Here is a 22,591-nt window from a genome sequence, read left to right on the forward strand (position 1 = left end):
TTACACTGTGTCACTCTTCTGTCTTTTAGAAAGTCTGGTTGTTCTCTTTCAATTCTTCTATTTGAACGGTTAGGTCCATAACTTTACATCGTAATTGAACAATGACAAAGAACTATACAATGAAGTTTTAAGAGGTTTTCTTTAAAAACAAGTACTACTTTGGCATTCTCCCAGGTTCTTGGCATGTTTTTAGACATTTTTATTGAATTAATCATAGAGTTTAGTGTATCAAAGCTGCTCCATCAGGAATTTTTGTTTAAAATAAAATAAAATTATGGTACAAGTCCATCCATTCCTGAAAGTCCTTTTAGAGCAGCTTTTACTTCCTCCATTTCAACTGGTGCATTCAGTTTCCTTACATCCTCTTCTTCTAGTTTAGACAATTTTAAAGAGTTTAAGAATCTATTAATCTCAGTCGATAAAAAACTCCCTATTTTATATTATGTTCTATTAAATTTCTCAAATTCCAAACAATGGGTGTTACAGCCCATTCTTGTCTGGTGGGGGGGGGTTTATAAGGCTATTTATTTATCTCTTCCTTCTTCAACATATGGGGCAGAAGTTTATCAGCTTTGTTCGGTTTCTCAAATATCTTTTTATTTGTTCGGGGGTTTTTTGTTTTTGTTTTTAATCTCAATGGTCTTGCCACATATTTGCCTTTTTTCCGTTCTTGTTTTCAAGCCAGGAGTAATTGTTTACAGATTTCTGAAGCACAAGTTTCTAAATTTTCTCTCTCAAGTTCTCTTATTTGTTGTTCTAATAAATATATTCCTTGTTTCCTTTTCTTTCTTATATAAGCTGTCTTCTTTATCAGCTCTCCCTATATTACTACTTTACAGGTATCCCATATTGGAATCATAGAATGGTAGAGTTGCTACAGGGACGCGGGTGGCGCTGTGGGTTAAACCACAGAGCCTAAGACTTGCCGATCAGAAGGTCGGCGGTTCGAATCCCCGCGACGGGGTGAGCTCCCGTTGTTCTCCCAGCTCCTGCCAACCTAGCAGTTCGAAAGCATGTCAAAGTGCAAGTAGATAAATAGGTACCGCTCCGGCGGGAAGGTAAACGGCGTTTCCGTGCGCTGCTTTGGTTCGCCAGAAGCGGCTTAGTAATGCTGGCCACATGACCCAGAAGCTGTACGCCGGCTCCCTTGGCCAGTAAAGCGAGATGAGCGCCGCAACCCCAGAGTCTGCCACAACTGGACCTATTGGTCAGGGGTCCTTTTACCTTTACCTTTAAGGGACTACAAGGCTCATCTCGTCCACCCCCCCCCCTGCAATGCAGGAATCTTTTGCCTAATGTGGGGCTCAAACCCATGACCCTCAGATTAAGAGCATCATGTTCTACCCACTGAGCTATCCCACATTTTGGTTTTCCTTATTGCTTTCCTGTTGGCTTTTATGTGTTTGCAAAATCGCATGGCATTTCTTCTCCAAATGAAAAGCAGTACAGTGGTACCTTGGGTTAAGTACTTACCATATTTTTCTCTCTATAACACGCAGATTTTTTCTCCTAAAAAGTAAGGGGAAATGTCTGTGCGTGTTACTGAGCGAATGTGTGGTCCCTGGAGCCGACTGGCGCGAGTGCAGGGGCAAAAATCAGGCAAAAATCAAATCGCGCGTCACGGAGGAGGGAAGCCTGAAGAAAGGAAGCTGCTGCTTTCCTGCATTCTGCCTCAGGGTCTTACTGCCCACCCTCTTCTGTTTCGTTCCTGTGTTTGCTCAAATGGAACAAAGAGCAGGGAAATCCCCTGCCCTCCAGGCAAGCAGAGGAGAAAGGAAAGGATCGCGTCCTTCCTTCTAATTCCTCTCCGTGCTCTAATGCTTTCTAGGGACTCGCAGGCAGCCGGAAAACATGCAGGTGGGGGGGGAGAGAGAGAGAGAGAGAGAGAGAGGGCTGGCTCGGGTGGGTGGGGGAAAACTGTGTTTTTCCTTCCCTCCCCACTTAAAACGTGGTTACAAAGCACGGATCCATATGGATCCTCAGAATCTTTGCATTGGGTCAGCCCAAATTCACCATCAGATCACATTACATGTCCATGGCTACAGCCTGCACCAAAAAAATCACGCACCCACTGTTGCCTGGGGCTGCAATGGTGCAAAAATGTGGTTACAAAGCATGGATCCACATGGATCCTCAGGATTTTTGCATTGGGTCACCCCAAATTCACCATCAGATCACATAGCATGTCCATGGCTATAGCCTGCACCAAAAAAATCACGCACCCACTGTTGCCTGGGGCCACAATGGTGCAAAAATGTGGTTACAAAGCACAGATCCACAGGGATTCTCAGGATTTTTGCATTGGGTCACCCCAAATTCACCATCAGATCACATGTCTGTGGCCACAGCATGAAGCACAAAAATGATACATCCACTGTTTCATTCAGAATTTTTTTCCCCTTGTTTTCCTCCTCTAAAAACAATGTGCGTGTTATGGTTAGGTGCGTGTTATAGAGAGAAAAATACGGTAATTTGTTCCGGGGGTCCATACTTAACCTGAAACTGTTCTTAACCTGAAGCACCACTTTAGCTAATGGGGCCTCCTGCTGCCGCTGTGCCGCTGCTGCACGATTTCTGTTCTCATCCTGAAGCAAAGTTCTTAACCTGAAGCACTATTTCTGGGTTAACGGAGTCTGTAACCTGAAGCTTATGTAACCTTAAGCATATGTAACCCGAGGTACCACTGTATAGAAATCCTTTTAATAATAACTGCTGCCATTTACAACAGCCACAAGCACAGAAGAAGTTAAGTCAGATACTGAAATTAAACTGTAATATATCAAAAGGCCTTTTAATAAGTCTGGTAGCACTAAGAGTTGAGGACAATCAAGAGTATTTGCATCACTAAGGCAGTCCAATCAACCAACTAGTTGATTCGTAGTGTCTGATGCCCTCCAGATGCTATTGGACGCTATGGGAGGAATTCATTGTTGCACTAAGTGGGGGGTGTGGGCAATGAATGAAGTCCACTTACATAGCAGGACTTTTTCCTTTTGCTTGGCCCTGTGCCTCCCTAAGCATGTTCTGGGGTTTTCCAAAGCCTCCAGAGCAGATTTATAGGGCGCCCAAGGGGAGAAGACTGGTGGGAATCCTGTTGTGGACCTTATTCTGCGCACGCAACAACTTTGCTGAATCTCACCCTATATTCCATGTTCCCCAGCCAGGATGTCCAGTTGTCAGGAATGATGCAAGTTGCAGTGCAAGATCTGGGGAACCACCGATTCCCCACCCCTGATCTAGACACTATAGCTTACAGATCTGTTAATGGGCTGAAAATCAGACGCTGCCATAGCACATTTCATTGCACCTTCTAAAAGAGAGCTGTTTTACACACCTATTCATCTCTCCCCTAGTTAGTTGAAGGCAGCATGCCAGTTCTTGGATCCAAGTCAAAGGCAGTAAATGGCGAGGCAGCGACTGAGAGGGTGGGGTGGAACAGAAGAGATGGCGCTCTTCCCTGCTCTTAAAGAACTCACTGCACTGGATCAATAGACCTGAAAGGAAATTTACTTGGCCGTTGAAGACTGACAAGGAGAGGCAGGAGGGGAAGTGCCTGCCCCTCTTTTATTCCAGGAAACCATAAATACAAAAATGCATTAACTCTATTCCTCGGGCCAAAAAGGGAGAGAATGTAATTCTGCATTGCATCATTATTGGTTCTATCGGGAGGATTAGATACTTTCATTAACACAGGAATCATGGCCAATTGAAGGGCCAGGCTGTGTCAAGGGCAGAATATAGAATCTAAACTGGCAAAGGTAGACAGGTATATGTGATTTATGCAACCCAGCACTTACGGGATAGACAGCCTGCCTTTCGAGTAAAGAAAATTAAGAACAATTTTGCCTGTGACTCATTCTACGGTTACCACTCAAGGTAGTTTACCTTGAGACTCACAGCTGCTCTCCGTTTCTACCTTGGTGCCAGTAACAACTATTCTCTTTTTTATATATATATAAGATATTTATTGAGATTTTCCAAATGTTACAATATAAAAATGAAAAAAAGGAAAATAAAGGAAAAAAAAGAAAAAATACAGAATACAAAATAAAAATGATTAAAAACCACTCAATTTTTCCATTACTTGTTTTTCCTTAGCTTGTTTCCCGGACCTCCTCATACCTCCCTTTTTTGTATTCCAATTCAATTTGTTGGTTCAGCAAATCCTTACCCTCTTTGTTTATCCTAATCTTTGGTCTTAAAATAGTAACGTTAGATTTTTACCTATTAACAACCCATTTTTCATATTCCCTTAAAGCATTACAGGTGGAAACCACTTAATTTCTATCCAACATCATTCTAACATTCATTAATTTTACAATATTTCTGTAGGTAGTCTTTAAATTTCTTCCAATCTTCTTCCACCGACTCTTCTCCCTGGTCCCGGATTCTGCCAGTCATTTCTGCCAGTTCCATATAGTCCATCAGCTTCATCTGCCATTCTTCCAAGGTGGGTAGATCTTGTGTCTTCCAATACTTTGCAACTATTCTCTTTCCTCTGCGCTTCCTGCCCCCAGCACATGCTGAATCCCTGGTGCGGACAGAACTGCTAGACCACTTCTTGATCTTCCCCAAAAAAAATTATTTAAAAAATGAATCATGAAGACTGCAAATGAGAGGTGCTGGTTCAAAGATCTCAAATATGAGGTTCAGGTATCTCAAAGGCTGTCACATGGAAGATGGAGCAAGATGTTTTCTCCTGTTCTGGAAGGTAGGACTTGAACCAATGACCGAGAAAGGAAAGTCCGACTCAACATCAGGGAAAACTTTCTGACAGTGAGAGCTGTTTGAGAGTGGAACAGTCTCCCAGGGAGGTTGTGGACTCTCCTTACTTGGAGGTTTCTGAGCATGTTGGATGGCCATCTGTCATGGATGCTTTAGCCGAGTTCCCTGCTTTGCAGATGATTCAACTAGATGGCCCTCAAACTCTACAATTCTACAGGAGATATTCTACTGCTGGGATGGCTCAGTCAGTAGAACATGAGGTTCTTAACCTCAGGGTCGTGGGTCTGAACCCCATGTTGGGCAAGAAGGGGGTTGGACTACATGACCCTTGCGGTACTTTCGAACTCTACTCTGTGTGTGTGTGTGTGTGTGTGTGTGTGAAGGTTTGGTGGGAAGGGTGTGTGTTAGAAGTGAGGTATGGAGCAAATGAAATGCAGAAAAGCACGGCCATCATTTCTCATTACCCAGTAATGTTGGTAGGTCACCTATCGCATAAAATGTGTGAAAAATTCTTTGTCTCGGTTCGACCCGCAATTACGATAGCCTTGAAATTCCTGGTGTATTTCAGCAGTCTCCCTTTGAAGTTCCTTCGCTTTAAAAGAGTACATTTTCGGCATCTCACATGACAACCCCTTCCCCCCTAAATTGCATTTTAAAGCCCTGGGGAGACTGAAAAGCAGCCTGATTGTGGGTGAGGGAGAGGGGAAGAAGAGTGGCTAGCATATACCTTTGAATATACACTTGATTTCTCTGTAGCTTTTCTCACTGCCTTATATTCACTAAAGAACCGTGCCCCTTATCCACAGCCCCACATGCACAAAGTGTTTTAGAAAAGGGAAAACTTGCACCTTGAGGAAGGCAACAGTTTGTGTATGTACTTGAATGCTCCCTCACTAGAACAGAACCACCACGGATCCTTCTGCGCATTTAACTATGTATCAGGTTCAAAATTCTTGCAAATCCAACAGCAGTCTTTGCCTTCCTTGATCCGTCAGGCCAAGCAAAGTTTCAGATTTCAGGATGTGAGGCTTCAGGGCTGAGGTTTGCTTTACAATTAAGTAGAGCACATTTAACAAGAGGTACAACATGCTCCAGAGGGCAGGGAAACGGGTTCAGTAAGGAGGGAAAGCAGCGAGGGCAGCAAAATTTACATAGCGATAGAACGATTGGGAGCACAAACGACATTCTTAGCATTACTTGGAAAATTAAAAAAAAGCAACAGAGCAACACCGGTAGCAAGAACATGACCTGGTGCCTCAGTGAAAAAGCGACCTTCTTTACACAGACAATCAAAGGCAAATCTAAGAAGAAAGTGTTTACTTCAATCTCATTGGTTCTACCAATTGTTTTAAGTGAAAATAATCAGATATGTTGGCTGGCCCCATCATTTCTCTTTTTTGGCCAAGATATAATGACTAGGATTTTCATACTTGCTTGAAAGTATTTTTTAATCTGACACCGGACCAAACAGCTCTGTTTTAAGTTAATAGGCATTACCACCCGGAAGGCAAATGTCTCTAAGTAAATTGCACCAAAGCAAACACTGCAACTAATTTCGCCGCGGTAGCAGGTCATCATTTCCTCCCTCGTATGTTTGACAACCACCTGGCTATCCAGAAGGAACAGAGTCAAAAATAAAGAGTAGAAACTAACAGGCAAAACCAGGCATCTCACCTCCGTACCTGAAAGTTGTTCAAGGCAGTAGGTTTAACAGCCAAATCCATTTGGGCCATTTGGGAGGATGGGCGGGGATATAAATAATAATAAATTTCACATGCTGCAAGTGTCAATCAGTCTGGAGCTTCAGCCAGTCTCAGTCCTCTGAGATGCATTTGCCACATTCAATTACAGCATCTTTAGCTATGCACCTTGAGAGGTAAAGGGACCCCTGACCATTAGGTCCAGTCGCGGATGACTCTGGGGTTGCGGCGCTCATCTCGCTTTATTGGCCGAGGGAGCCAGCGTACAGCTTCCGGGTCATGTGGCCAGCATGACTAAGCCACTTCTGGTGAACCAGAGCAGCGCACGGAAACGCCGTTTACCTTCCCACCGGAGCGGTACCTATTTATCTACTTGCACTTCATGCTTTCGAACTGCTAGGTTGGCAGGAGCAGGGACCAAGCAACGGGAGCTCACCCCATAGCGGGGATTCAAACTGCCAACCCAAAATGGTGTGAGGTGACACTAAAACTAAGTTCTACATCTGAACGTCGAGGGTGGCAATAGTTAACCAAAGTCTATAGCTTTTGTGAACTTTTAAAGAAAGAAAAAACAATTGATCCCATTTTATCTCTAACAGACAAATGCAGGGCTATATTACTTAATGTACAGACATACACACACTTTGCCTTTCTTAAACTTTGCAAGCATTTTTTTAAAAAAACCTGATCTCAAAACAAAATTAAAAAATTCCTTCCAGTAGCACCTTAGAGACCAACTAAGTTTGTTACTGGTGTGGGCTTTCGTGTATCTGAATGCATACAAAAGCTCATACCAATAACAAATTTAGTTGGTCTCTAAGGTGCTACTAGAAGGAATTTTTTTATTTTGTTTCGACTATGGCAGACCAACACGGCTACCTATGTATATCTAAAACCCTCATCTGGCTAGCTTTCAGTACAGACACTGAGAATCCTAAGACAAAAGCAGAAAAGTAACAGAAGTCTGGACCCTTACACAGTGCTTGCTAGGTTTTTAAAAAATAAATATAAGTGAAACAGGCTCTCACATGCCCTTGATATGAAGAGACAATCCCCATGAGGCTTTCTGTAGCCTGGAGCATGTGAAATCCTGCTTTTCTTTTTATTTTCTTTAAACAACCTTGTTTATAAGCAGGTCCCTGTCAGCCCTTAAGAACGACACTGTAACAGCAAAATGAAAATTAGCTAACAGTCCTAAATAAATCTCTTTAAAGCAATAAAACAGAGGGTGAGAGAGAAAGGAGGAGAGGCATGGTAGAACTGGCAGGTAAACAAGTGTAATTCTGCATCCAGGGCAGCTGTCCACCAGTTCCATCTGGTACACCGGCTGAGACCCTACCTGCCTGCGCACTGTCTTGCTAGATTGGTACATGCCCTGGTTATCTCCCGCTTTGACTACTGCATATTGGTCTACGTGAAGCTACCTTAGAAGGTGACCAGAAATGACAACTAATCCAGAATGCAGCAGCTAGACTGGTGACTGGGAATGGCCGCCAGGACCATATAACACTGGTCCTGAAAGACATACTGTACATCGGCTGTCAGTTGTTTCAGAGCACAATTCAAAGTGTTGGTGCTGACCTTGAAAGCCCTAAATACCCTTTATACCTGAGGCAGAGTCTCCACTCCCATCGTTCAGCCTGGACCCTGAGATCCAGCACTGAGGGCCTTCTAGCAGTTCCCTCACTGCAAAATGTGAAGCTAAAGGGAACCAAGCAGAGGGCCTTCTCAGTAGTGGCACCCTCCTATCGGATGTCAAGCGGATGAGTAATTACATATCCTTTAGAAGACCTCTGAAGACAGCCCTGTATAGGGAAGCTTTTTAATGTTTAAGGTTTTGTTATGTTTTTATATATGTTGGAAGCCACCCAGAGTATCTGGGGCAACCCAGTCAGATGGGTGGGGTACAAATAATAAATTAATATTATTATTGTTATGTACTGAAGTTCTCACCCTGGGCCAGCAGGGAGATACTGTAGATAGTTTTCACTCAGGTCCACATATGCAAATAAGGGATTGAAAGTGACGTTCAGTGATTGGATAATTACAGAAATTAGTTACTGTTGTGTTCTAGTGGAGCTCTATATAAGCAGGCTGGCTGAACCCTTCAGTTCAGTTCTGTTCTGGCCTATGAATAAATAAGAGCTGTTTGAAGGATTGCTGTGTCGTCTGATACGTTCACCCACAACTTAACAATAGTAGTTTCATTTCTAACTCTGGTTAGCAATGCTTTCACATTTATTCTGAAATGGAAGCTGAGTTGAGACAAGGGGAGTTCACCGGCATGGGGTGGGGAGAATACAGCCTTGTGGCCCTACACCCAACCTCTAAACCTTTATAGCTCTACACCTGCACAGATCACCGTTCTAAACAGCGGGGTCTAGCCCGCGCCTCTCACTTTGGCAAAGCCTGTTGGCTGAGTCTATGCAAGCGGCTGAGCAGTCAAAAAGCCTAAAGCAATTCTGAGTCACAGAATACTCTCCTTATCAAAAGGGAAGAATGCCCTTTGAAGACAGACCAACACTGCAATCCTTTCTCTTTTTTTGAGGTCCTAAACAGTAGCAGTTTACACACAAAAAAAGCTTGGGGGGGGATCTGCTCAGAGGAGGAAAATCTCATGTGCATAAATCAAGAGTCTTGTCAACAGAGGAGTCCACCAAGCAAACACCAGAATGAGTTCAAAAGGAAAGGAAAAGCAAGGTGTATTATTATGCAATTCACTTTCAGGAATCAAGGGCACCTGTTGACCCCTAGGCAAGTTTCCCAGTTACGAAATACATACATTTGCTTTTAAAAGTGGCCTTGACCAAACTTTTTGTTACCTTTCCACCCCCAAGATAACCCTGCCTTGAAAGTTGCCTCTCCTCCTCCAACTCTACCACCCTGAGCCACTCCAGGGTTTCATGCTGTCAAACAACTCCACCCCTTCTCCTCTGTTGCCCCATATGCCTTAAACTCACTCCCAGCAGCACTTCTCTCCCCCCAACCTGCTTAATAAAGTCTTAACGCAATGATGGTTTTATGTTCTTAGGAAACATTCCAGAAGACCCAACAACAAAATTCAGTTCCCAGCATTTATTTATTTTTTATTTTTAATAAAACAGGCAAGTGAAAATATTGCAATTCATCACCTTAAAATGACATCGCTTCAGGATTACCATGTTATCAGCTGAAGGGGTTTATTTATCCACTGTTATGCACACAACGGTTCAAAACATTTATAAGTTTTTTTAAAAATACTGTGAGCATTTTAAATCCATGGAGAACACATGGTGGATAGCTGACATCTAAAACCTAAGATCTGGCGATGCTCCTAAAACATATATGACTGGGCCTGTGTGGAAAAACACCATTGTTTCATGTTCACTGAGTGGGTATTTGCAGCCTTATGTATTTGATTGGTCAGCTCAGAGTGTCAACTATCAGGCAAGTGGCTAATTTTGGGTGACAAATTGTGCAACAGATTTCTTGACTAGTAAGGCAGAGCTCACGGAAGTTGAAACATGTTTGGTGTTTAGTTATTGTTTGTCACATTGGCTTGATGCATAGGTATCAATGAGAACCATACCATTGCATTAATGTTATTCACATCTTCATTGCATATCCTGATTTTCTGTGTTTTATTTGTCTGTTTTGGTCACAACCAATTCTGTGTCTAAATACAATTTTGAATCCCTGTACCTAAATGCATGGAACGATCCCATATTTCTATCTATCTATCTATCTATCTATCATTCAATTTATATACCACAATTTATCTGAAGATCCCAGGGTAGTGTACAACATTAAAAGCATAATTTACATAGCATCATAATAAAAGACAATAAAACAATCACAGAAAAAAAGCATAATAACAGTAAAGGTAAAGGACCCCTGACAGTTAAGTCCAGTCATGAACAACTCTGGGGTTGCAGCGGTCATCTCGCTTTACTGGCCAAGGGAGCCGGTGTTTGTCCGCAGTTTTTCCGGGTCATGTGGCCAGCATGACCAAGCCGCTTCTGGCAAAAGCAGAGCAGCACACGGATACGTCGTTTACCTTCCCGCCAGGGTGGTACCTATTTATCTACTTGCACTTTGACGTGCTTTCGAACTGCTAGGTGGGCAGGAGCTGGGACCTCCCACATTTAAAAGGCCATAGATTGTTTAATGGCCGAAGGCATGAATAAAGAGAAATGTTTTTGCCTGGTGCTTAAAGACATATTATGATGGCACCAGGCAAGCCTCTCAGGAGAGAGCATTCCACAATCGGGGAGCCGCCACAGAAAAGGTCCATTCTCATGTTGTCGCCCTCCAAACCTCTTGGGGAGGGGGGACACAAGGAAGGGTCTCAGATGATCTGGGTCAGGTTGTAAGGAGGCAGTCCTTAAGGTATTGAGGTCCTGAGTGAGGCTTTCTATACAAGCTCCATTATAGAGTAAGGTTACAGCATACTTACATATATCTCACTGTGATCAAAACGCTGTTTGAGATTATCGATAAAGGATTCCTCCGTGAGCGGCTCGAGAAGCACCATATCCCCTACCCCGATCATGTTGTCCAAAAGAGATGTCTTCACCTCCATCTTTGTCATTTTCTCTTTACTGCAGGCAGAAACCAAAAGCAAGGAGATTAAACTTTAACATAAAACACAAGTACAAAGTACCTCAAATGACTTTCAAGCACATAGCAACACAGGAGGGGGGAAGGGGTATTTTGGAAAAATTGCTCACAGCAGGCGGTGTAATCAAAAGAAACTGAGCAGAAGCACTCGAGAGCATTGCCTTCAAGGTCAGAAAACAACTGTTTCCACTGTTTGCTTTTGCTATATCGCAACTATGAAAAAGCCATTCAAGGAAGGTAGAAGGCGCAGAGAACTCAGGTCTCCTTGCAGTGTGGTTCTGTAACTTTTCTAGCCCTAAACGGCTTCGGCCCTGTATACCGGAAGGAGCATCTACACCCCCGTAGTTCAGTCCAGACACTGAGGTCCAGCTCCAAGGGCCTTCTGGCAGTTCCCTTCCTGCGAAAAGTGAAGCTGCAGGGAACCAGGCAGAGGGCCTTCTTGGTAGTGGCGCCCGCCCTGTGGAACACCCTCCCATCAGATGTCAAAGAAATAAACAACCATCTGACATTTAGAAGACATCTGAAGGCAGTGTTGTGCAGTGGTACCTCTGGTTATGAACTTAATTTGTTCCAGAGGTCTGTTCTTAAGTGGAAACCATTCTTATCCTGAGGCGCACTTTCGCTAATGGAGCCGTCCATGTGCCTCCGGTGCGCAATTTCCGTTCGCATCCTGGGGCAAAGTTCACAACCATGAGCAGCTACTTCCGGGGTCGCGGAGCTCATAACCTGAAGCATTCGTAACCAGAGCTACAACTGTATAGGGAAGGTTTTTAATGTTTTACAGCGGTACCTCGAGTTACAGACACTTCAGGTTACAGACTCCGCTAACCCAGAAATATTACCTCAGGTTAAGAATTTTGCTTCAGGATGAGAACAGAAATCACACAGCGACGGCGAAAGGCCCTGTTATGTAGTGTAGTTTCACCCTGGGCCAACAGGGGGATGCTGTATATAGTTTTCACTCAGGTCTGTAGATAGTTTTCACTCAGGTCCGCAGCAGTTATTTTAGGCGGGAACTCTGGGCTGTTGTGGTTACAATGTTGACAGCCGGCTGCCTATAAATACAGGCCGGCTGAGCTGTTCGCAGTCAGTTCTATTCCAGTTTACCATAATAAAGAGCTACTTGAAGAAATCGCTGTGCCGGCTGCTATGTCAACCCACGACTTAACAGGCCCCATTAGCTAAAGTGGTACGTCTGGTTTCAGTTTCAGGTTAAGAACGGATCTCCAGAATGAATTAAGTTCTTAACCCAAGGTACCACTGTATTATGTTTTTATATATGCTAGAAGCTGCCCAGAGCGGCTGGGGCAACCCAGTCAGATGGGCGGGATTAAAATAATAAAATTATTATTAGCCATGACAAAATCATAACCGTCCTAAAGAATCAAGTTGCAAAGCTAAAACAAGCAGACTTACTGTCTTGTAAGAATTATCGTGGCTACGTCTCAAAAGCAACCAGGCTGTCACAGCACTGGGGTGGCCAACCATTAAGAAGCAGGGCCTCTGTACCTTAATTAAAACATGTACATGGTAGAATTATGGTCATGGCGGCTTATCTTGCCAGAGAGGTGCCTCCATGAGAATTATTCCATCTGCAAAGCTAACTGAAGGTACAGGAAAATTTAATGCACACTGTAAGGCCGCAGCCTTGTGTTTATCTCCACACTATCTACATAGAAAGAGTCCCTTTAATTCACGTTTCCAAAAAGCTGTAATTAGACGCATCCATGGCTTCCAAACAAAAGGAAACAATTTGGCTTTAAGTGAACGTGTACTGAAGGGGTTAATGGGCAGCCTATTTAATCGGCTGCAGGTGGTTAATAAGCCTGGTATTAGCACTGAACTGGGAGGGTCCGGAACAGAACAAAACTCATCAGAAAAGACTAGAAGGATCCCAAAGGATCCCACCGCCTTACGTAGGCTTGGCTGAAAGCCTTGTTGTGTTCTTTATAAAAAGGAAATAAAGGCATTTGGTCTGGAAGAAGAAAACCAAACAAAAGGAAAATGTAACTGCATAGAACAGGGGTCGGCAAACTAAGGCCTGGGGGCCAGATGCGGCCCTCCAGGCTCGTAAATCCGGCCTGCCGCCAGCTCAGTCAGTTCCCGCACGCTGCGTACGCCTCACTGCACAGGGACTGAATTCCGCGACGCTGGCGCGGCTTCTGGGTGGGCAGCGATGCTGGCGCGGCTTCAGATTGGCTGCAGGAAGTTCCTGCAGCCAATCCGAAGCCTCGCCACCTGCAGCTGAGGTAAACACAGCGTGGCCATGGATGGATAGGGCGGCAGGCGGCAGGTCTGGGCAGCGCTATGGCCATCATGGCGGGCGCATTGCAGGGCTTCAGCTGGAGCTTGTCGCGCCTGCTGGCCCCGCGCCTGGTGCCTGGCTCAGCGCTGCTTATAACCCGTGTATAAGACGCCCATCAATTTATCACAAAAAAATTCAGGGGAAAAGGTCATCTTATACATGGAAAAATACAGTACATACCCATTCTTTGTACAAGAGACTCTAAAACCTCACGCCCATTCTGCATCAACTGCCTCTAGGTTTCATGCAGATCACCTTCAGAACCCAAAGTGTCAAACTCTTCCATGTCAGAAACACCAAAACAACAACTTCTGACTTTAAGTTAATAATTGAAATTTGTTTGCATTGGATCTGCACTTCTCAAAGCATGCTTTCCTGAGCAATACAAATCCTAATAAGGTCATTTGTGGCTAAATTTTTTCAGTCTGAAGCAGAGTCTCGGTTTTTTACCACTCTAAATTACAAGCTACCTACCATACTAAAATGCATCACCGCTGTGGAATTTCAAGTGTGGACAAAGCCAAACCAATAAGCCTCCTATTCCAACAAGATGAAACCAAGAAACAGTTCTGATCTAAAGTGACATTTAAAGTGTTCCAAGCTGAAGCAGCAGCACAGCTTACGCAGCCGCATTAGTTCTGGGTCAAACTGCCAAATCAAAAAGATCTACCTACAGCAAGATTAAGCAAGGAGAACACAAGAGCACCCCTGCTGGATCAAAAACTCTTGGATCAGCTAACCAGGTTGTTAAGTTGGGGGTGAACATATCAGACGACACAGCGATTCTTCAAACAGCTCTTGTTTATTCACAGGCCAGAACAGAACTGAACTGAAGGGTTCAGTCAGCCTGCTTAAATAGAGCTCCTGAACAACGTTACTGTAACAATTTTCTAAAACTATCCAATCACTGAACGTCACTTTTGATCCCTTATTTGCATAACTATCTACAGTATCCCCCTGCTGCCCAGGGTGAGAACTTCAGTACATAACACAGGTGACTTGCAGGAAGCCCAAAAGCAGGACCTGATAGCATCCTCCTCTGATCTTGGAACTAGTATACAGCAACCATGGTTAGCTTTATCCTTGACAAGCCTGTCTAAGTCTATCTAAATAAATTAGATAGGTTGCTTTGAGGTGTTGCCCATAAACACTGTGCAAAGTCAATTGTAGCCAAAAGCTCTGTATTCAAGTCTGCTTGACACCCACACACCCAACATTTATAGGACAAACACTGTTTAAAAGGGGGGTGTGTGTGAAAAAAGGTTTGTTTCTCTAGCATGGATAATCTAATGATATCTTTTATTAATACGTGCAAGTATATACTGTACTCCAAAATCAAAACTACATTAGACTTTAGTGACAAAAATTAGTCATTCCCACCAAGTGGAAATGATGATGATGCTCAACTTATACACTCTTAATCAACAATGTATTGCAATAACTAAGAGAAATTGTTAGTAGGTTAGTTACTGTCACCAATATCCTCCTAAAGTTAACGTAGATCAGTGGGTAAAATGAACAGGCATACTAATAAAAGACTCATCATTAACCATTACTCAGTGTTCAACAATGTTAAACATGTACACAATAAGTTTTCTGCAACTGCTTTGTCAGCACCCTGTCAAATTGTTTACTAAGATCATAAATATATTCCACATTGAACTCCAAAAACAATATGAGAAGTCTCAATTTTTAACAAATAAATTAAGAATGCACAAGGAAACAGTTCAGTGTGCTATTCAAATTAAGTATCCATTCAGGAAAAGAAAATGGATAATAACATCAGGACCTAAGGAGCTCAGCAGATTCTATTTTTAAAGACCGTCACCACTCTAAAATATCCTCAGAAGCAAAAACTGGGCAGGATCATTAACATAAATACCTTTTTTCCCATTTCCTTATTATATTTAGAAACTGTGACTGCAATCACATGAATATTTACCTGGGAGTAAGCCCCACTGAACACAGTGAGGCATGTTTTCGAGTAAACATAAGGTTGAATGAATAGCCTCTGGCACAGTGTCCTAATTTATGGTGTCACAGTGACACAGGCACTAAAAATGTATTCAGCCATTTAGGGTATTAAAAATACATTCTTTCAAGATATATAGATTGACTGAGACTGAGGAGAAAGAAAGTTGTAAATCTTTCAATTCAAGTCAAAGAACACGGGGGAGGGGTGGAGAATTGGCCCCATTTTAGGCCATGTGCTATAATATCATAAATCTCTGCCAAATGAAATTAACCAAAGGACATTCTCAAGGATTTTCAAATCAGCATTAGACAAACTCCATTTCCAGCAAGCAAAGTGCTGCATATCAACAATGCCTTTAAGTATCAGACGTTATCGATAAAATATTATGCTTCCCATTATTATTCCTACATTATTTTACTTGGGGTGTATGGGGTGTAAGGTGAGGGGGGGTACCTCTGGTGGGAGACACGTCATGCTCCTTCTGTGGTAGTTTGTCCAGCTTTGGTTCCCACCCTGGCCTCAGCTCTCACCTGTGGCTCCTAGAAGCTGTCAGCATGAGACAGGAGCCACACCCTGAGAAACGGCTTTGGCTGGCCAGCTAAACCAGGTGAGTGCTGCTGATGGGTCTCAAACCCTCCGTGAGTTAGGGACTTCTCCTGCATGCAAAAACAGACTCTGGCAGATTGAGCGGATGTGACCAATAGTGGGTTCGATGGTCAAGAAGGCAGTCTCTGCACGTGCTGTAGAGGGAAGTGAGGGGCAGATGGGGCTCATCAAGAAGATAGTCCATCTAGGACAGGGGTCAGCAACCTTTTTCAGCAGGGGGCCGGTCCACTGTCCCTCAGACCATGTGGTGGGCCGGACTATATATTTTTTGGGGGGAGGGGAATGAACGAATTCCTACGCCCCACGAATAGCCCAGAGATGCATTTTAAATAAAAGGACACATTCTACAGTGGTACCTCGGGTTAAGAACTTAATTCGTTCTGGAGTCTGTTCTTAACCTGAAACTGTTCTTAACCTGAAGCACCACTTTAGCTAATGGGGCCTCCTGCTCCTGCTGCTGCTGCGCCGCTGCACGATTTCTGTTCTCATCCTGAAGCAAAGTTCTTAACCCAAGGTAATATTTCTGGGTTAGCAGAGTCTGTAACCTGAAGCATCTGTAACCTGAAGCGTACGTAACCCCAGGTACCACTGTACTCATCTAAAAAACACGCTGATTCCCGGACCGTCCGTGGGCCGGATTGAGAGGCAATTGGGCCGCATCCGACCCCCAGGCCTTAGGTTGCCTACCCCTGATCTAAGAGAATGAAATATCTCATCCTAAACCTCCACTGCCTTGAAGGATACCTTTGGGGGAAGAAAAGCCTAAGGAGTAAACCCTATACAAATCCGGAGTGAAGTCGTTAAGTGGGAGTGGTCGTCCGGAGTGGATGGCGCCTTGTATGTCTCCTTCCGGAAACTCCTGCAGCCAAGCTGGTGCCAAACATATCACTCTGCTTTCCTTTGGACCACATCAGCGAGGCCGAGAAGGTTGTCTTGTTGCCTTGGTTGCCCAAGACCTCCATACACACTGCCCAGGTTTGCGCCCCAGAGAGGTCAATTTGGTGCTTTGAGTGTAGTGATTTGGCTTTGCCCCCCAGAGTCGCACTCTATTGTCTCTCGAGACAGATGGATGCCAACAGCAATTCGCCTTAAAGACCTAGATCAGATTCCCATTTGAGTCTTCTTTAATAAGAGAAGTGGAAATGTTCAGTTTTCAACAGGTCAGCAATGGAACAGAATTTCCCCGTCAATTCCTCAAAATTTCCCCTCAGCTGACAACTTCCTCTGCATTTCTGTCGCCTAAAGTGCCTGACATGAAAATTCTGGGGGAAGGTGGGAGAACCTGTTCACCAGCTAATGCCGTAATACAGAGACTGGGCAAACGGTCCACTAATATACATCTTAAAAGAGCTTGAAACAAGAATCCAGGATTACTGAGAGAAGCTGATGCTACAAAATGAGAATGGTGGTTCAAAATCAGATTACACTTCAACATCACTGAGACTTCTCAGAAAATATTGAGCAAGTTCCTTTTTGTGCTTCTGCCCTTACTCCATGACATTACACTTTCCTCTCCATTATGAAATTCAAATTCCATACATATTATCATGTATCACCAGCCCACATTTGTTTAAATTTATTATTTACAGTGGTACCTCGGGTTAAGTACTTAATTCGTTCTGGAGGTCCGTTCTTAACCTGAAACTGTTCTTAACCTGAAGCACCACTTTAGCTAATGGGGCCTCCTGCTGCTGCCATGCCGCCGCAGCACGATTTCCATTCTCATCCTGAAGCAAAGTTCTTAACCTGAAGCACTATTTCTGAGTTAGCGGAGTCTGTAACCTGAAGCGTATGTAACCTGAAGCGTATGTAACCTGAGGTACCACTGTATTTGGATATGTGGAATCACTAGCCTCTGGTCTAAAAGGTAAAAGTAGCCCTGACCATTAAGTCTAGTCGCGGATGACTCTGGGGTTGCAGCGTTCATCTCGCTCTATAGGCCGAGGGAGCCAGCGTTTGTCCGCGGACAGCTTCCAGATCATGTGGCCAGCATGACTAAGTTGCTTCTGGTGGACCACAGCAGTGCACGGAAACGCCATTTACCTTCCCGCCAGAGCGGTACCTATTTATCTACTTGCACTTTGACGTGCTTTCGAACTGATAGGTGGGCAGGAGCTGGGACCAAACAACAGGAGCTCACCCCGTCGTGGGGATTCGAACCGCCGACCTTCTGATCGGCAAGCCCTAGGCTCTGTGGTTTAGACCATAGCGCCACCCGCGTCCCGCCTCTGGTCTAGCAAGGTCTAAAAACCAGAGCTTTAATAAAGGCATGTTATTCACAAGCTCTAGTTATCTCCCGCTTGGACTACTGCAATGCGCTCTACGTGGGGCTACCTTTGAAGATGACCCGGAAACTGCAATTAATCCAGAATGCGGCAGCTAGACTGGTGACTGGGAGTGGCCACCAGGACCACATAACACCGGTCCTGAGAGATCTGCATTGGCTCCCTGTACGTTTCCGAGAACAATTCAAAGTGTTGGTGCTGACCTTTAAAGCCCTAAACGGCCTCAGTCCTGTATACCTGAAGGAGCGTCTCCACCCCCATCATTCAGCCCAGACACTGAGATCCAGCGCTGAGGGCCTTCTGGCGGTTCCCTCACTGTGAGAAGTGAGGTTACAGGGAACCAGACAGAGGGCCTTCTCGGTAGTGGCGCCCGCCCTTCAGATGTGAAGGAAATAAGCAGCTATCATCTTTTAAAGACATCTGAAGGCAGCCCTGTTTTGGGAAGTTTTTTATATTTAATGCTGTATTGTTTTAACACTTGACTGGAAGCCACCCAGAGTGGCTGGGGAAACTCAGCCAGATGGGCAGGGTATAAATATATTATTATTATTATTATTATTATTATTATTGGCCTAAAATTAAGTTTATCGGGGGAATACTATTTGCCGTGGAATATGCTTGTTTAACAAATTTCTGTTATCTTCAGGGTGATCTTAAGAGGATCTCCAGTAATTTGCTCCTTGACAGAATGTATTTTTAGGCCTCTGCCAGGTAGCGCAAAGTTTCCAAATTCAGCAAACCAACTTGAGTCAACCAGTCATGCAAGCAGTGCATTAACGATACATAAACAAAAGATGCCAACCAAAATTTTCAGCAGATTTTTTTTTTACTAGGACAACAAGCCAACCGAGTGCCTCAAGTTATCTCATAAGCGTACATCTCAACCTTCAGTGTAAAATGTTTCCAGGGTTGCTTGCAAGATAACAGCTCCACAATAATGTGCCACCATAGAAAGCTAGAACTCGTCTTTCTAACATGTTTGAGATGCTTCCAAGCCGATGGCGCTGTCACACACACAAGATCCTGAGCAAACAAATCAGCCTGTGCTGGAAATAGGCAGTAATTCACAGTTGTTGCAATAAATCTATAGTAAGTAAATGTGAAATTGGAAAGCACTGTTCCCCTACATCACGTTTGTCTGGGCCAAAGACAAAATATTTTTGCTCTATGCGTCTTGTTTGCATGGGTTTGGTTTTGTTTCGCTTTTGCTGATGTCAAAGAAGCACTAAGCTATCAAAAATAGATCTGAGGCATTCAGTATCGCAAACCACAAGCACTGGAAGAACGAGCAAGCCTCCAAACCAGGTTTTTATATGTTTCTTCTGGATTTGTACCTTGTGAAATCGCTTTCAGAAAGGCCACTTTTAGATATCCATGACCATCATGTTTATTTTTACACGATTCCACAATTAACTTGTTCCCAAAGCAGTTCTAAACGAATAAAAGGCAACAATAGAAGAACAAAAACGTCATAACAGTTAACAGTTATGCTTAGCTACTCTGCTCAGGTGGCAAGCAAGCTCAATTTAAACTGCAATCCTAAAACCAACTATTTAGGAAGCAAGTCCCATTGAACATATTGGGACTGGCTTCTGCGGGCACTTCTAGACAAACCGTTTATTGAGAATTCATCCTCAATATGCGAAAAGGATGGCTCAGTCAGCAGAGCATGAGGTTCTTAACCTCAATGTTGTGGGTCTGAGCCCCATGTTGGGCAAGATTTTTGCCTTGCAAGGGGTCGAACTACTAGATGGCCCTTGGGGTACTTTCCAACTTTACTGTGTGAGTGCATGGTTCTATGATCCTGATTTGTTTACAGAGAGGTAAGACAATGTTGGCTATTTAACTGGCTTTATTCTGGTTTGTTTGCAGGGCAGTTAGACAGGACTGCATCAAAGGAAGTGTCATCTCACATTTTCCAGAGCATTTCCACATCCCCTATCGCTAAGAAGTCTGATCTAGTGTTTGCCATCAGCAAAACAGCTGTGAAGAACCATGCATACTCCAGGCATGTGAGCTGAACCCTGTTGCTTCCTCTGGGTTGGCTACTTAGCTGTTAAATTTGGTTTATTTATTTTATCTTGCACTCTACTTACCTCTCCCCGCCCCCACCTTCCTTATTCATTATTTTACAAATAAATTATATTGTAGTGGAATGCTAGAGGGTGGCTGGTTGCGTAAGTCGCTACAGTATATCTTCAATGAGCCGGGTTGCTCCAGAAACAAGGGCAAAGTTTGGACAAATGGGAAATTGGTGATGATAGGCTGTCCTTGACTTCCAGTTTGCTAAAAGCTTCTCAAGATGATAGCCTGCAGGCTGTGGGTGTCTCTGAAACCTGCTAGAGTAGAGGCACTCATAAGGCTCTGTGACATGAGCATAATACAGTAATGGCAGGGACCCTGACCCTAAGACCACAACAAAAATGCTGTATATGATCAGGTGGCAACAGTTTGGAGCATAATTTTTTTCTCCAGCATTGCTGATCCTTTTTTATTTCTAGAATCTATAACAAGTTATCCTTTTTCTTCCTAGGATGACACATAGTCTAGATTTCCTACCAGTGTACTCATGCACACACATCCAGAAGGTTGATTTTTCCTTTCCCTTTCCCAGAGGTCTCTTCCAACACCAAATAAATAGCTACAAAAAATCTGAAAGTTCTGAATTCTTGCTACGATCATCACTGCATGCATCTCTCAGCCCTGCAGTGGATACTGGACCTTTTCAATTTGAAGCTGTAACCAGAGCTTTGGGGAGCAGCAAAAGTTTCTCTTCCCCGCCCCCAATCCTTTCACTCCGCCCCCCTTTTTCCTGCACCTACTTGCTTCCTCTCTGCTGCTACACCACCATATCTGCCCTGCTTCAAATTACCAAGTCCTCTTCTTCTCTATGATGCCATCCTACTAGGGATCACACAGTGAATGGAACATCATGATACTATATTTATAAGCCAAATCAGATCTGGTTATGTGACAATATCACTAAGGGCAAGCATGGGTGTAGCCAGGATTTTTGTTAGGGGGGGCAGGCCTTTTGTAGGGGGGGGTCAAAACCTCAGTTAGCTATGCATTTTTAATATTTTTGTTGACTGGGGGGCAGCTGCCCGTCCCTGCCCCTTCCCCCACTTGGCTATACCCATGAAGGCAAACCTGGAGTAAGGGTGATGATTCCTATATTAGTCACACAGGTGAGATTCCAGTCAGGAGGATCACCAACAGACCTCACCCTGCATGGGAAAATACTTTGGCACCTTTCAGTGCAATCCCTGAAGGGCGGAAATACTACAAAAGGGAATAGGGTGGGTTCTTTTCAATGCTGTTGAGAACATCCACAACTCAAAAAACACTAGAATCCTGGACTTTTGGAGGCTGACATAGTAAAAGCCCTAAGCATGAAGCTCACATAGTGATTTTGAGACTACAGTACAACAAATTCCAGAAATTTTATCTCTATTTCCCAGTGTTTTAGTCTGAAAGAAAACTATGCAAGCTGCTAGTTTCTAAAGCAGGCCAAGGCAAAACTAAGCCTAATGAGTCATGAAATAAAAACTGGATATCACAGATCAATCCATAAGCATTACTCCACTTCATTAATTCCCAATGAACCCGAAGTAGAGAAGCAATTCCTTGCAAAGTGAACACAACAAAATGCAAGCAGAGAAATCTTCGTACACTTTAAAAATGTTGTCTAAGTCAGCTATGCTAAGGAACAGCTTCTGCTGCTTTTGCAATGCTAAAACATTAATCTTTTAGTGACTACAAATCATGCAGACAAAACATTTTCTCCACCCCTTATCTTCTGTGGAACTACCGACTATGGGATAATTCTAACTGTGTAAACTTTACTTCCGTTCTTAACATTTAAGGATCTCCATAGGATGGTTTCCTGAACCACCCAAATATGCAGTGGCTACATTCGGCCTCAGCCTCACACGTTTCCAACTCCCCTCTCCTTGCAGTCGCATCAGAAGGAGATTGGAAGCTTTTCTTTCTCATTAACCACAGTTTAGGAGGTCGTCTGAATCCTAAACTGTGGTTAGTTGAGAACTGCGGCTGGAAGCTTGTTTGTTTCCACTAACCATAGTTAAGAACCAAGTCGGAGGGATACGGCAAGCTGCGATTCATCTAAAACGCAACTGAGAGCTTCTGAACTCCTTGTGGCCAGGCCGGAGGAGGAAGGGGAAGCAGCTGAGACTCAAAGACATGGATCCCTAATGCAAAGATATAGTGTCATGTTCAAATACAGTGGTACCTTGGGTTAAGTACTTAATTCGTTCCGGAGGTCCGTTCTTAACCTGAAACTGTTCTTAACCTGAAGCACCACTTTAGCTAATGGGGCCTCCTGCTGCCACCGCACCGCGAGAGCACGATTTCTGTTCTCATCCTGAAGCAAAGT

General features: G+C 43.8%; 1 protein-coding gene and 1 long non-coding RNA gene across 6 annotated transcripts in view; one reads left to right on the top strand and one right to left on the bottom strand.

Annotated features, from left to right (window-relative positions):
• MYO1B (myosin IB) overlaps positions 1–22,591 on the bottom strand; it is a 158,769-nt gene that overhangs the window by 104,996 nt on the left and 31,182 nt on the right. For all 5 annotated transcript variants that reach the window (XM_081023491.1, XM_081023490.1, XM_081023493.1 and 2 more), the window contains one exon: positions 10,861–11,005. In XM_081023491.1, the coding sequence (XP_080879617.1) occupies positions 10,861–10,995 (135 nt within the window). In that variant the 5' untranslated portion in view covers positions 10,996–11,005. The remainder of the gene's footprint in view (positions 1–10,860; positions 11,006–22,591) is intronic.
• LOC308458807 lies at positions 4,514–21,712 on the top strand. The gene is made up of 3 exons (XR_013977686.1): positions 4,514–4,776; positions 20,068–20,250; positions 21,657–21,712. It is a non-coding gene; the product is annotated as an uncharacterized lncRNA (long non-coding RNA).

Source organism: Podarcis pityusensis (assembly GCF_964106645.2).
Source record: "Podarcis pityusensis genome assembly, chromosome: 1".
Classification (NCBI taxonomy): domain Eukaryota; kingdom Metazoa; phylum Chordata; class Lepidosauria; order Squamata; family Lacertidae; genus Podarcis; species Podarcis pityusensis.